At 42.9% G+C, this 14,222-nt stretch overlaps 1 protein-coding gene across 6 annotated transcripts in view; it reads right to left on the bottom strand.

Annotated features, from left to right (window-relative positions):
- RERE (arginine-glutamic acid dipeptide repeats) overlaps positions 1-14,222 on the bottom strand; it is a 422,701-nt gene that overhangs the window by 160,417 nt on the left and 248,062 nt on the right. For all 6 annotated transcript variants that reach the window (XM_047872880.1, XM_047872879.1, XM_047872883.1 and 3 more), the window contains 2 exons: positions 10,362-10,467; positions 8,916-9,012 (listed from right to left, as the gene is read on the bottom strand). In XM_047872880.1, coding sequence (XP_047728836.1) covers positions 8,916-9,012; positions 10,362-10,467 — 203 coding nt within the window. The remainder of the gene's footprint in view (positions 1-8,915; positions 9,013-10,361; positions 10,468-14,222) is intronic.

Genomic DNA, 14,222 nt, shown 5'->3' with positions numbered 1-14,222 from the left:
TTCTTTAATTTCAGTGTTTATTTCCTCTTCTGCTCAGAGGTTGTTTAAAGTTTTATTTTCTTTAAGCTTTATATTTTAATTCCAGTATAGTTAACATACGATGTTATATTAGTTTCAGGAACAGAGTACAGTGATTCAACAATCGTATTCACTGCTCAGTGCTCACCAGGACAAGCACCCTCTTGATCCCCATCACCTGCTTCCCCCATCCTCCAGCCCCCTCCCTTCTGGTGACCACCAGTTTGTTCTCTGTAGTGAGGAAACAGGAAGTTTTACATTTCCAAGTGAAATTCTGGCCTTTCTGGTTTTTGTGTTTAAACTCTGGTTTTACTGCCTTTTACTCACATGAATGTTTTATGATCTAACATATGATCAATTTTTGAGAATATGCCAAGGTACACAGAAAGAATGCATATTCTCAGGGCACCTGGGTGGCTCGGTCAGTTAAGCATCCGACCCTTGATTTCTGCTCAGGTCATGATCTCATGGTTCGTGAGATCAAGCCCCACTTTGGGCTCCGCACCGAAGGTGCAGAGCCTGCTTGGGGTTCATTCTCTCTCACTCTCCCCGTCTCCGCATCCCTCCCCTACTCACACACGTGCTCTCTAAATAAAGAAATCAACACTTTTGAAAAAAGCATATTCTCTAGTATTAGGGTACAGAGTTCTCTATTATTAGGGTATAGCGGTTTCTATATATGCCTATAAGATTAAATGCACAGAAATAAATGTGACAAGAATGGGAACATCTCTATGCAGAAAATTCTTAAACGCTCCCGAGAGACACCAAAGTAAACATGAACAAATGGAAAAACGTCCCCTGTTCTCGGATGTAAGAACTCAACATGGCATTTCTCCACAGAATTGATCTATCAAGTCAATGCTATCCTAATACAAATATCAACAAGCTATTTAAGGGACTGAAACAGGTTGCTACGAAGATGCACAGGAAAAACAGATAACTGAGAAAGGCGGAAACTATCAGTGGCACAGCAAAAAATACTAAGACGCGTCCACAGCTAAAAGAGCACGGCAGCGGCACCCAGACAGACAAGACAACAGACTAACGAGTCTAGGACACACGAGGAAAATGAGACACAACAAAGGTGGCATCTCGAGCCACTGAGGGGAAACAGACTTGGCAGTCCGCGTGCTGAGAGAGCTGGGAGCGTGAGAGAGGCTTGTTAATACCCGGTGCTGGGACAGCTGGGCACAAGGCCTCAGTAGGTGAGGTACAGGGAGAGGCTTCTAGCCACGACTCCGTCCTCAGGGAATAAATGAAAAACACTGACAACTCTGACTGGATAACAGTAAGTTTTGCAGAATTTTTTTAAAACCATAAAAGAAAACCAGCAAGTGGGAGAAAACATTTGCGACACACACAACAGAAAATGCTCAAGAACTTTTAGAGACAAGAGACCAAACAGCAAACACACAAACAAACAAAATAAAACAAAACAAAACCCAAAGGAAATGGCATGAACAGATAACTCTCTCTCTCTCTCTCACACACACACAAACACACACACACACACAAATATCCTTTAAATATATGAAAAAACGCTCACACTCATTCACTGTTAGCAAAATAAAGTAAAACAATACTGAGACCCTATTTCTCACCTGTCAGACTGGCACAACTAAAATGAAATAGGACAGCACATGCTGCTGGGGACACAGAGGGCATGCAAAGTGGTATTTGCTTTCTGGAGGAAAACCACCTACACATAAGCCTTTGAACCCAGAAATCTCTCTTCGATGAATCCGCCCCGAAGATTCACATCTGACAATGAGGAAATACACATGCACAAGGACACCGGCTGCAGCGTCATTTATGACTGGAACATCCTGGAAACACCTTCAAAGCCCACACAGCAGAGCTCCACGTGAGAGGGAATGACGGAGCCCTCCATCAGCGGATACGGAGCGGTTTCTAAGGCATAGCGTTAAGTAAAAACAGCAAACGCAGAAGAGTAGCTATGGCATGCTACTCTTCATACAAGACAGAAGAGGCTGTAACAAAACAGCTATGTATTTGCTCATTTGAAATGAAAAAGCGCAGGAAGGAAAAACCAGGAAGTAAAGCGAGCAGTTACGGAGAGCAAGCGGGAAGGGAAGAAATGGGGATGGGAGCGTGTAAGAGAGTTGAAAACCACATATCTGTCTGCAGCCCTGACCGTCAGAACCACAGCCATAGTCCGCATGCCCTCGCACATCCAAAAATTAACAAGAGTCCCCACCGACCAAGAGGGACCAAAGGTGGAGCGCAAAGTCTAACAGTGAACCTAACCGTAGTACAAAGAGAGAACACGGCCACTTACGGAGGTATCCAAGAGCAGAACTGACCTAAACAACTTTGGAAGACAGTGTCTTGCCTATAGATTACATGGCTAAAGACAAAAATTTAGTCAGTAAATCTGTTTCTCACAGGGACATGGGTTACAAATTCTAAAACTATGTGTATTCCTGAAGTGAATAAAAATAAGTAAATATATTTCGACAATGAGAACAGAGTTTTTCGCTTTTGAAGAAAGAAGGTACAAAAAGAGATACAATAAAATGAACCCTGTGCTGTCAGACAGGAAACCTGCCTTCCCTCTCTGCTCTGGGCCACGTGACGGATACAAGAAGTCGGCAGTGTGCAAACCAGAAGGATCTCAGCAGAACAGGCTGGCACTCTGATCTCAGACCAACAGCCTCTGGAGCTGTCAGAAATAAATTTCTGTTGCTTCTAAGCCACCCAGTCTGTGCTATTTTGTTCCAGAAGTTTGAATTAAGACATTAGTGAAATTCAAACAGGGTCTTCAGTTCAACTGTATTGTACTAATGCTAATTTCCTGGATCTGATAACCACACAGGGGTTCTGTCAGATGTTAACACTGAGGAAGACTGGGGGAGGGATGGACGGAAACGCGGTACTAATAACTTTTCTGTGCATCTAAAAGCAGCTCCAGATAAAGAATTTTTAAAAGATTGAGAAGTATCCAAGGGCACAGAGAGTATATTGTTCAGCTGGGTGTTCCCAGCACCTCAGAGCCCTTGCCCAGCTAGCAGCGCCAGGACACGGGAAGGAAGGAAGGAAGGAATGAAGGGAAGGAAGGAAGGAAGGAAGGAAGGAAGGAAGGAAGGAAGGAAGGAAAGGAAAGGAAAGGAAAGGAAGGAAGGAAAGGAAGGAATGAAGGGAAGGAAGGAAGGAAGGAAGGAAAGGAAAGGAAGGAAGGAAGGAAGGAAAGGAAGGAATGAAGGGAAGGAAGGAAGGAAGGAAGGAAGGAAGGAAGGAAGGAAAGAAGGGAAGGAAAGAATGAAGGGAAGGAAGGAAGGAATGAAGGAAGGAAAGAAGGGAAGGAAGGAAGGAAGGAAGGAAGGAAGGAAGGAAGGAGGAAGGAAGGAGGGAAGGAAGGAAGGAAGGAAGGAAGGAAGGAAGGAAGGAAGGAGGGAAGGAGGGAGGGAGGGAAGGAGGGAGGGAAGGAAGGAAGGAAGGAAAGAATGAAGGGAAGGAAGGAATGAAGGGAAGGAAGGAAGGAAGGAAGGAAGGAAGGAAGGAAAGAAGGGAAGGAAAGAATGAAGGGAAGGAAGGAAGGAATGAAGGAAGGAAAGAAAGGAAGGAAGGAAGGAAGGAAGGAAGGAAGGAAGGAGGGAAGGAGGGAGGGAGGGAAGGAGGGAGGGAGGGAGGGAAGGAAGGAAGGAAGGAAAGAATGAAGGGAAGGAAGGAATGAAGGGAAGGAAGGAAGGAAGGAAGGAAGGAAGGAAGGAAAGAAGGGAAGGAAGGAAGGAAGGAAGGAAGGAAGGAAGGAAGGAAGGAAAGGGAGGAAGGAAAGAAAGAAAGAAAGAAAGAAAGAAAGAAAGAAAGAAAGAAAGAATAAAATGACCATCCAGCTATGGTGTCTAATGAAGTACTTAAGCACATATGGACAAAACAATAAAAATGCTGTAGGTCGAAGTTATTTTACATATTAAAACAACAGTTGATCAAAGCCAGGAAACGAACCCTGGGACTGTGAAACTAAATGCTCTGAGGCGTCCGGACACTCATCAGGGGACCCACAGGAGCTAAAGGAGTTGTGTCAGTGCCAAAAATGGCTGGGGAACTGCGTGGAGATGCACTCAGTCTGCATCAATCACTGCATGTACAACCCTAGCTGCCCAGAACAAAGTGAAGAGATCAATTAATTCAGGATGAAAAGGGGAAGATTAGAAGCCCTGCAGAGCGAGGCTAGGGTTTTCTGGCTGGGAAAGGCACCAGAAAACTCACTCTAAAACATATTCCTAGAAGACAAATTCCTATCCAAGATGACAGCTTGGCACCTGCCCTACCTGAGGACATGTTTTTCCCCAAGCGATTCCTTGAAGTAAGAGGCAGATAATCAGGAAGTTGGGAAACAGCCCTTCAGTCGTTGAGACATTTACAATATTTGGGAATTCACAGTTACAGGTACACAGTAAACCTGAAAATGCTGCCCAGGTCACATGCTCACAATCCAAGCACAAAGCAATCTCTCTAGATCCTTTCTTTGATCATCAATAAAACATGATCCTTAGGGTGAAAAAGAAGTAACACAGCAAACTGCAAGCTATAATTTTTATTTAGCGTAATAAAGTTTATCTGCTTGTTCTCAGAGCAGGTTTATCTGCTCATTCTCGGAGCGTCTAAAGGTGGCTCCTGGAGCTCAACTCTCCCTCCCGTACCCGAAGTAATCGGAATAGCCAATCAATGCAGCCAAGAGGCCCCAGAAAAGTAAAATAAATGGATGCTGAATAATCGTACCATCAATAACTTGGTACAGAACTACGTTTAATTGCATTTTTTCTTTTCTTCCTTTTTTGCTTTAAGAACCCAATTCAGGGGCTCCTGGGTAGCTCAGTCGCTCAAGCATCCAACTTCGGCTCAGGTCATGATCTCATGGCTCGTGAGTTCGAGCCCCGTGTCGGGCTCTGTGCTGATAGCTCAGAGCCTGGAGCCTCCTTCGGTTTCTCTCTCCCTCCCTCTCTCTCTCAAATAAATAAGCATTAAAAAAAAAAAAAAAAAAAGAACCCAATTCAGATTCAATGACCGTAAAAAGTAAGCACTCCCCGTGCTACTGAGTGTGAGGCACTCTGAGAGACCCTTTCACATCCATTATCTGACTGGATGTAGGACCAAAATATGTGTGTTTGCTTCAGGGTGCTGTCACTTAATCACGTGGCCTTGCGTAAGCTTGTCAAAAGGATGCCTCAGAAGTTTAACAAACTTGACCTCGGTGAAAAAACGGTGTGGCAGAGCCAGGATTCAAACTGCAGCCTTCTCGTTGTAGTCTGGTGTTTCTTCTATTATACCAGCATGGGCCCAAAATACTTAGCTACTGGGGAGAACTCAAAACTACTTCTCTCAAGATACTAACTGCACCATATGGCTACCGATAAATGTAAGGAAAAGAAAACAAACAGCCGGATAAACTTAGCTTGAAAGGCAGGGATGAGGGACAGCCAAGGCAAGACTTAAGTCACAGCAGCCAAGCAGCAGTGCTGGACCTCAACACAGGTCTCCGTAACGAACGGTCCCACAGTCCCTCTGGGAGTGAATTTCGTTTGGGGAAGGAAAGACTCAGCTTACAGAAAACAGGCTGCAGAGGAATTCGGTCTCCCTTCTGATTCTTGAGGGCTAGAGGACAAAGCGCTCCCTCCCCCTTTCTCACCTGACCCTCACACCAGCATGAAAGAGAGAAAGCACTGCAGCACTCTCCTCCTTAGGGAATGCCATGGCAGGAGCCGCCTCAGAATTACGGGTCCCAGGAACCCACTGAGCTGAGCACTATGATCTTTGCCAAGAAGGGTGCCAAGCACTAACGCCATCAGTCTTTTTCTTTCTTTTTTTTCTCTTCCATGTTTGCCACTACATTCATCTGACCCTTTTTCACATTCCTACGGACTATTTTGTCTCTTTCAAAACTGAATTTATTTTTTATTTTTCTAAATGTTTATTTATTTTTGAGAGAAAGAGAGACAGAGTGTGAGCAGAGGAAGGACAGAGAGAGAAGGACACACAGAATCCAAAGCAGGCTCCAGGCTCTGAACTGTCAGCATAGAGCCTGATGCAGGGCTCAAACTCACAAGTGGTGAGATCATGACCTGAGCAAAGTCAGATGCTTAACCGACTAAGCCACGCAGGCCCCCCAAAGCTGAATTTATTTTTGGCAGAACTGCTTTCTATCTATAGAGGAAGAAAAATTCTTCCTGTGGATAAATGGGCAGGACATAAGTGGAAGAAAAAACTAAAGTTTAATCTCCCCAGCCCACACTGTATTTTAAAATTAATCTAGTTTTGCTAAAATGAAAGAGAACAATAAAGATTCCTGGGGGAGAAATCTGCTTTTATGGGAGAAGATCTTACAGGAAACGCTCTGTTGCTGAGAGCCTGGCGAGATTACTAAGTAGCAACAGTAAGAACCATACAGATGAGCTCAAATGTCAGACAAATGCAGTTTGTCTGCAATACAGATGCAGACAAACATCAAGCCAGCCACAAGTATTTACTAAGCACCTACTAGGCCAGACCATTCAATAACTGTGTGACCACTACGATCCGCAATCTTTGGGGAAAAAAATCCAATTGTCAGGTTATACACAGAGGTTCTATTTGAAGCTAACAAAATCAAATTTGAGACGACAGCTAGAATGGAACCACTTTATGACCACTTCAAAGAAAATACCACAGGAAGAAAAGACTAATCCATAAGGGTTCTGGTCACATACACAGTGAAAAGAAGATAAGGAATTACCAGCAGCATTCCAGCCCTTTGGTGGCCAGGGAAGGGACAGTGACTACACAATTACATATCTCCAGAAAGTATCTGTAGAAATCCAGTAAAAGTATGTTTACTAGGTCCAGGTGGAATTACGTGGGACAACTGGTTCTTCTAAAAAGGGTAAAATAGTATAAAATGATTCCACAAATCTGAATAGCCGCTAATATTCAAATATATTCATTTCAAGTAAATCTATCAAAACACATTGAATAACCACCATTATGTGTCTCACATATTTATTAATGTTTGTTTATTTTTGAGAGAGAAAGAGCGTGAGCAGGGGAGGGGGCAGAGAGAGAGGGAGACACAGAATCTTAAGCATGTCCAGGCTCCAGGCTCCAGGCTCCAGGCTCCAAGCTGTCAGCACAGAACCCGGGGTGGGGCTCAAACTCACAAGCCGGGAAATCATGACCTGACCCGAAGTCAGACACTCAACTGACTGAGCCACCCAGTCGCCCTGTCACATCTTTATTTAACTTTAACTCTACGTTTTTTAAAATCATTTACCTCAACCAATGACACAAGATGAAAATAGGAGGGGAGAAGCATATATATCAAGATGAGAAAGTATTTCAAGATCAAGCCACTTGTCTTCACTAACAATTTAATGGTTCCATCCATCTATCCAAACTTCCATTAACTTGCTTCATTCAGTGTTCGAGTTTAAGATCGCAAAGTCACTGCCACAAAGACACGAAAGGCTTCTGGGAACTTTGGAAGACGTTGATAAAACACCAGAGAAATTCTCTAAATGTATCTAAAGTCTTGTAAAAAGCCAAATCTAACCATATTCGCTCCTTCCCCTACAGCAGGGATTGGCCAATCTGGCCCAATGCCCGTTTTTATACAGTTGCAGAACAAACAATAGCTTTTACATTTTTAAATGGCTACAAAAGAAATCAAAAGAAGAATAATATCTCCTGACGTGGAAATTAAATGAAATTCAAATGTCAGCGTCCATAGTTATTGGTGCACAGCACCTCATTTATTTACTTGTTGCCTATGACTTTTGCCCTACAATGGCTGAGCTGAGTAGCTGCGAAGGAGATCATAGGAAAGCTATTCTGGCCCAAAACATTGACCCAAACCTGCCCGAAAAGTTGCTACTAATTCGCCTTGAAATAACTGGCTTTAGCTATATAGCTTTGCACAGGAGACTCCAGATGGTTTCACCGAACGCCATTTGAGCAACATAATGGAGAAATTACTGGATCTCATTATAGCTCAGTTAAAAGCAAGTAAATCCCTATGACTTTTTTTTTCTATTTTTAACAAAGGAAGTAGTCTTTCACCACTTTATTCTTTCTGGTTGGGAAAGAATTACAAAACTATTACTTGTCTTACTTCCTCTACTACTTAAGAAGCCCACAGTCTTCCACATACATGCGAAATATACCAGGATGAAGGGGGGTGTGTGTGTGTGTGTGTGTGTGTGTGTGTGTACGCACGCATATATCACCTTTTCCTGAAAGGGACAGAAAACGCCAGAAAGTGCAAAGTAGGGGCTTATGGTCACTCTTTGGCATAATTACCTAAGACTATCTGCAATGTTACCTCCTTCCTCAGAATAAAATCTTCAATATATTCTCCCTAACGCCAAGCTTTCTGGTAGGAAATTTTTCATACATACAAAAAATTCAAAGAATAAACAGGTTGCTAAAACTTCCTATAAACCTTGCTTAGACTCTCAAGCCATGCTGCCATATTTGTTTCACCCATCTCTCCACCTTTTCTAGTGGAAGTAACTGATTCTTGAGAAAATAATCTGCAGACCATCATAACACGTCACCCTAAGAACTTCAGCAACCAGTGCCAGGATACTAATTTTCAATACCCAGCATACTACCAAGGACACAAAGATACAAAACTATAGAGAGGGCGTCAAAAGTTTTTTTCTTATATTGGTTTCTTTTCTCCCACACAGATGAGTGAAGGTACAGGTAACCTCTGAAATCCCAATCACCCACAAAGTTAACATTGGAGTGAGTGGTGGTGTACTAACTTGCACTGAGACCACAAGAGTAGTCTGATTAACATCATGATTATCAAAAGAGACCCAGATGGCTTAGGCTGCTCGACCCGCCATGCTCGACGGCCGCTCCTTCACAGCAAAGACCATGTCTCTGGCGCTCACCTGAGGGCAGCAGCGTGATACGTGTCGACGTAGTCAGAAATGAAGAGCTCTCGGTTCTTGATGACCGGGTCTGTAATGACAAGTTCTCTTCCAGAGTCTGTCAAAATAATTAATTGAGAGGATATTAAAATTGAGCCTCCCAAAACACTTAGGAAAATTTTTGCTAGATTTTTCTTTCAGGTTCACCTCCCACTAAAGAAAGTACAATAAATAACCAGGTCTGGTCAGGAGGAATAATGTATGGCAGGCATAACAGGAAACAAGTATCTTGCTGGATGTGTTTTACACCCTTATTAAATCCCCACAGTTTGCTGAAATGCATTAAGCAATTAATGAAAAAACGAAGAAAAAAACAGAAGAAACAATGATCACATTTTAGCAAACGTGTAAATTACTGACATAATTAATGATCCTGTTTAATTTCTTATTGCTAAATATTCCAGGATGGAGTGAAATTGCACTGTTTCTGTAGAAAAAAATAACCAAGTTACTATTTTTAATCAGGAACCATAATTTAACTGCCTTAACAGAAATTTTTATAGTCTTCAAAGAAGAAAAGCCTAATGAGTTATAAAAGAACATCATTCCTCAAAACTGTTTGGCTTATGCTTTGTTGACTCAGAAGCAGTGAGGACAGTGGGAAAGGAAGAGTAGAGGCAGCTGGATCCCAGCCTGGCCAGGCCCGCTGAGAAGACATGTCGCCTTGGCAACTCCTTGAGCATCTCATGTGCCTCGATTTCCTCATCTGAAAGTGGGTAGTGACAAATTCTAACTCATATGATTAATGGGTGACAAATGTGAATCAGTTAAGCATGAGGCCCAACACTTGAAAAATCAGCAAAAATGCATGATTATACACATCTGAACAAACGCAATACACATTTTATGTGCATATCTCACATGTCAACAAAGTTACTGGGTAGAAACTACAATGCCAGAGCAATCTCTGAACTACCTTCCTGATTATTCTGAAAGTTAAGACGCAAACTGAATTGCAAACCCTTCAGGAAAGCTAGGCTTTCAAAACTGAAGTTCACAGCCCTGGATGCAGAGAAGTTCAATCATAGAGATTATTGAAAAGGAGAAAAGAAATAAAACGGAATCATGATGTTTTCGGTATTATTAGCTCATCATTAGGGGAGAAAAAGGAATTTTAGAAATGAAATTACTTTATTTCCAAAGAAGAGCTATCTCTAGTCCAAGTTTAAGGGGAAGATGTTATTGGCGCATCTCTCTGGTTGTTTGGGTTTTTTTTTAAGGCAAAAATAATGAACGAACTCAGCAAAACTAAATAAACAAATAAACATTCCCATAATGCTCTCAGTTATGAAAAGCTTTTTTAGAGAAAGTTTTTCATAGTGGTTATCTCCATTTAATGAATGTTTTAAGAAATAACCTTGTCCAAAGCTAGAAAACGTAAGAATCAAACCAGAAGGACTTATTTACCATTTTCGTTATGCCGATCCTGAACCAAATGCTGGTACACAGAATCTGGAACTTCAGACTGACGGTAGTACCATTTGACGTTCATGAGTAGATGGTCCCTCTTACTCTGAAAAGGAAAATCTAACAGCATTAGGAACAGGATTTCGGGTGCCCACAGCTGTATACCATACCCATGATCAAAAGCCCCTGTAAACAGGTGGAGAGGCAGAGAGGGAGACTCACAATTACCACAGGGCCACAAAAATACAGAAGTCAATGATAAGGTCAAAATTATTTTTAATCCCAGCCTTAGCATCCCTCTGACCCTACTGCTCAAAACCTTAATCCAGGAAACCAAAGGAGACCAAACTTGAACCTATAAATCTCCCCCCAGCTTGATTAATTCAATGAATAGTATAGTTTTATTTAGCATTAACTATACAAAACTACACGAATACATCCTTCTTCTATCTTAATTCTTCAACATTTTGGTAAGTATTTATAAACTGCATTAGCACAGTGTCAAGGCCTTTTTAAAGGCAATAAGTTAGAAAAACCTTACCGTGCAAGGCCTGGCACAAAGTCATGTCTCCAAGGTGTGCCAATCACCCAGACTAATTACATCCCCATCCACGTTATTGCTACAAGGCAAACTAATACAGCAAACTATGGGTGGTGGTGAAGGTACCAGGAGTCCATGGAGCAGGGACCCTATCTTAATTGTCTTCCAATTTCCAGAGAACAGAACTTGTACATAAATATTTGTGACTAATAATGAGTTCTATGATGATCAGGGGCCCCTAAATGTTCGTGGGACACTGAAACATGTTATGCCCAGAAGTCAACTTTGTTCCTGGTTATGCTTCCATTCAAAGCATAAAGGATGAAACACTGCCCTTCTATTTGAAGGCTATGGGGCTACGGCCTGAGGGAGACCGTCTTGGTACACCTTGGTCGTGAGACCTCTGAACATGGCAGTGCACCAAGGCTTCCCATGGCCTCATAAAGTATATTCCTAACCCAGGTGGGGGCTTAAGAGACCTCCCCAAGATGAATGCTGCTGTATCATTCCCCTTAGCAACGTCTACCTTCCCATCACGAGTCAGCAGGTGAGTCAGAAATGAAAGAGAGCTAAAATTTGAGACATGCTTCATGTTTATGAAGGAGATGACTAAGTCCTAAAATATGTCAAAGGAGCCTCTTTAATGAAGCAAGCTGCTTTCTGCTTAAATAAGAGGTATGTATATAGTCTTCACTAAATGGCCAGAAAGGCAAAAAAACAACAAAAAACCTTTACTGAAAAATACTAAAGCTATTTAAATGACCAGAAAGAAAAGCACTGTCAAAGTCTTGATGAACTTGAATGCGAAGAAGCGCTATTCCAAAGTAAGTATCATAAACACCAAGATCCGTACTGTATAATTAACTGTGTCAAATAGGCCTACAAAAATAGGGCATCATTACTGATTTGAAAAAAAGAGACTGTATAGAAAGAATAACCCTACATAATGGATACTTTTCAGTTTTTATCCATTTTTCACTTTTACATTCTATACTGTTTATACAGAAGGTGGGAAAATGAGGACGAATCAGTATGTTACATAAAAAGAGTAAATGTTACATACACGAGTTTATCCTCAAGAGCAATTACTCCCTGCGGAGGATTGTGGAGGAGGTAACATCTGACCTGGGGGAAAAGTGGGGAAGACCTCAATGCATTCTTTCCAGGCAAAGGAGGAGATCTGGGGAAGACACAAAGCCAGAGACAAGACAGAACAAGTGCAGGATGCACCCCCACGGCCCACATGCACGCAGCACAGGAGAACCTCCTGCATGGTCCTGAGGGAACTCGGATTCTGACTTCAACGTGGCCTTTAAGTGGGTTTCTCTCTGGACAAGCGAGGTCCTCTATCTGCCTTGCTGACCAAGCACACAGGCAGCGAGGGACAACACACCAGGTCACGAGAGAGCAGCCAGGAGACCAGTTTCCTCCCGGGGCCCAGCCATAAACAGCAGGGCCAGGATGAGGGCATCTTCACAGAAAGAGACGAAGCAGGGGAGGGGTGGAGCCTGTCTGCAGGTACTCAAGGATAAACTCGGGGTAATGCACTGCCTAATGCAGGGGTTCTCACCCTCAGCATTCCTGACATTTGGTCCAGGGAAGTCTGGCGTGGGTGCCTGTCCTGCACACTGCCGGATATTGAGCGGCACCCCTGGCCTCCAAACACTAAATGCCAGTGGCACCCCTCCCCGTCATCGTAATGAGCAAAAAAATATCTCCACACGTTGCCAAATGTCCCCTGAGGGGACAGTATTACCCCCCAGTGGAAAACCAATGGTCTAACAGTGTCCTTTTTATGGAAAGCTAAACTGGAACGATGACCAAAACAACCCCGGTTTCAGCACTACCAGTGGGGAACATGGAATGTAAATACGAACACAGTGAGGCCTGTCACCATTGGGTTCAAACTCCATCTCCACCAGTTCCTAGCTATATGACTCTGGGCGTGTTAATCATATTCTGAGTCTCCCCTTTTCTGCAAAATGGGAACACTGAAACCTACCCAACGGACTATCGAAAGAATGAGAGGAACAGAAACGCGCTGGAACTGAGTAGGCGCTCAAGAGAGCAACGGTTTCTGTTGGTAGCTGATGCTCACCAGAGCTTCACAGAAAGATTTCAAGAACTCTGCTGAGAACCGTAGGAGCTATTTCTTCACCAGAATGTGGTTTCCTTCACCAGATGACAGTGCTCTCCAGTCCTTGAGCTACTAAGGGATGCCTCAATGCTCACAGTAATGAACTACTTAACAGGGGCTCAAAGGAATTCAGATCTACCGGCAGTCTGAGCAACTATGTTCTGAAATCTATGCTTCTACGCATTTCTTTAACACATCTGAGATGTCTGAAAACCAGAAGGGCACCCGAAGTAAGCTTTCAAAGGTACCAGAACTGGCAATCATACAATGTCTATTTTTCAGAACACCAAGCCAGTGATTCTGGGGACCTTTTGAGGTATAATATCTATATTAAATTCTGACCCTGGCACACTTAATGGCCACACGTGTGCACACACATACACACACACACACACACACACACACACACACACTCTCTCTGTCTTACTGCTCTGGTATATTTGTGCCTAGATTTACGACTCCTAATAAGAGACCTTACAAAAGGCAGCCGAAACCCTGCTGGATTTCATAATGCAGTACTATCTAATAACCAGGGAGTGGCAGCATTGTGTCAAAAAAAAAAAAAAAAGGCCTCCGAATCTTAATTCTGAATACAACACAACAAAAGGTAGATTCACAGTTAACAAAAGTTCTGAACAAATATAAGTAGCTCTAATAGACATAATCGTCCTAAACAGGCCGGGAAGTTAACGATCAAACATCCAGAGGGAAGCAGTATGTCGTTTCAGAGGGTACTAGACTAACATTAAGTAATCGAGCCTTCTAGTCCTGTCTGCAATCACTTAGTCAGCTGGGGGCAACCTTAGGGAGTCACCTGGCATCTGACAAGTGAGGGGAGGGAATGAGATAATTTCTAGGGTCGCATTCCATTTTATACACTTACATCTAGGTTTTGTCCCCAGACAAAACCAGTAGATAAATAAGCCACACTGGGGAGTCCCTCCTGTCTTCTCTACATCAACATAATGGCATCCGCTAACAGTACCCTACTGAAGAGGTTTTTTCAAATTAAAATGCCATCTTCTCCAGAAGTGACTGAGCACTGAGGAACAGCAAAAGGGAACGGAGCGCACCCCTTTGACCAGTCAGTGCTCCCAATGCCACTCACACACACAGGTGCGGCTCAAACATTAACCATGGGAAATCTGCACGTTCTTCCCACCGTTCACTAGAAAAAGACTTC

This window comes from Prionailurus viverrinus, chromosome C1 (assembly GCF_022837055.1).
Source record: "Prionailurus viverrinus isolate Anna chromosome C1, UM_Priviv_1.0, whole genome shotgun sequence".
Lineage (NCBI taxonomy): Eukaryota > Metazoa > Chordata > Mammalia > Carnivora > Felidae > Prionailurus > Prionailurus viverrinus.
The sequence above is the reverse complement of the archived record's forward strand: the minus strand, read 5'-3'. Positions and strand labels throughout refer to the sequence as shown.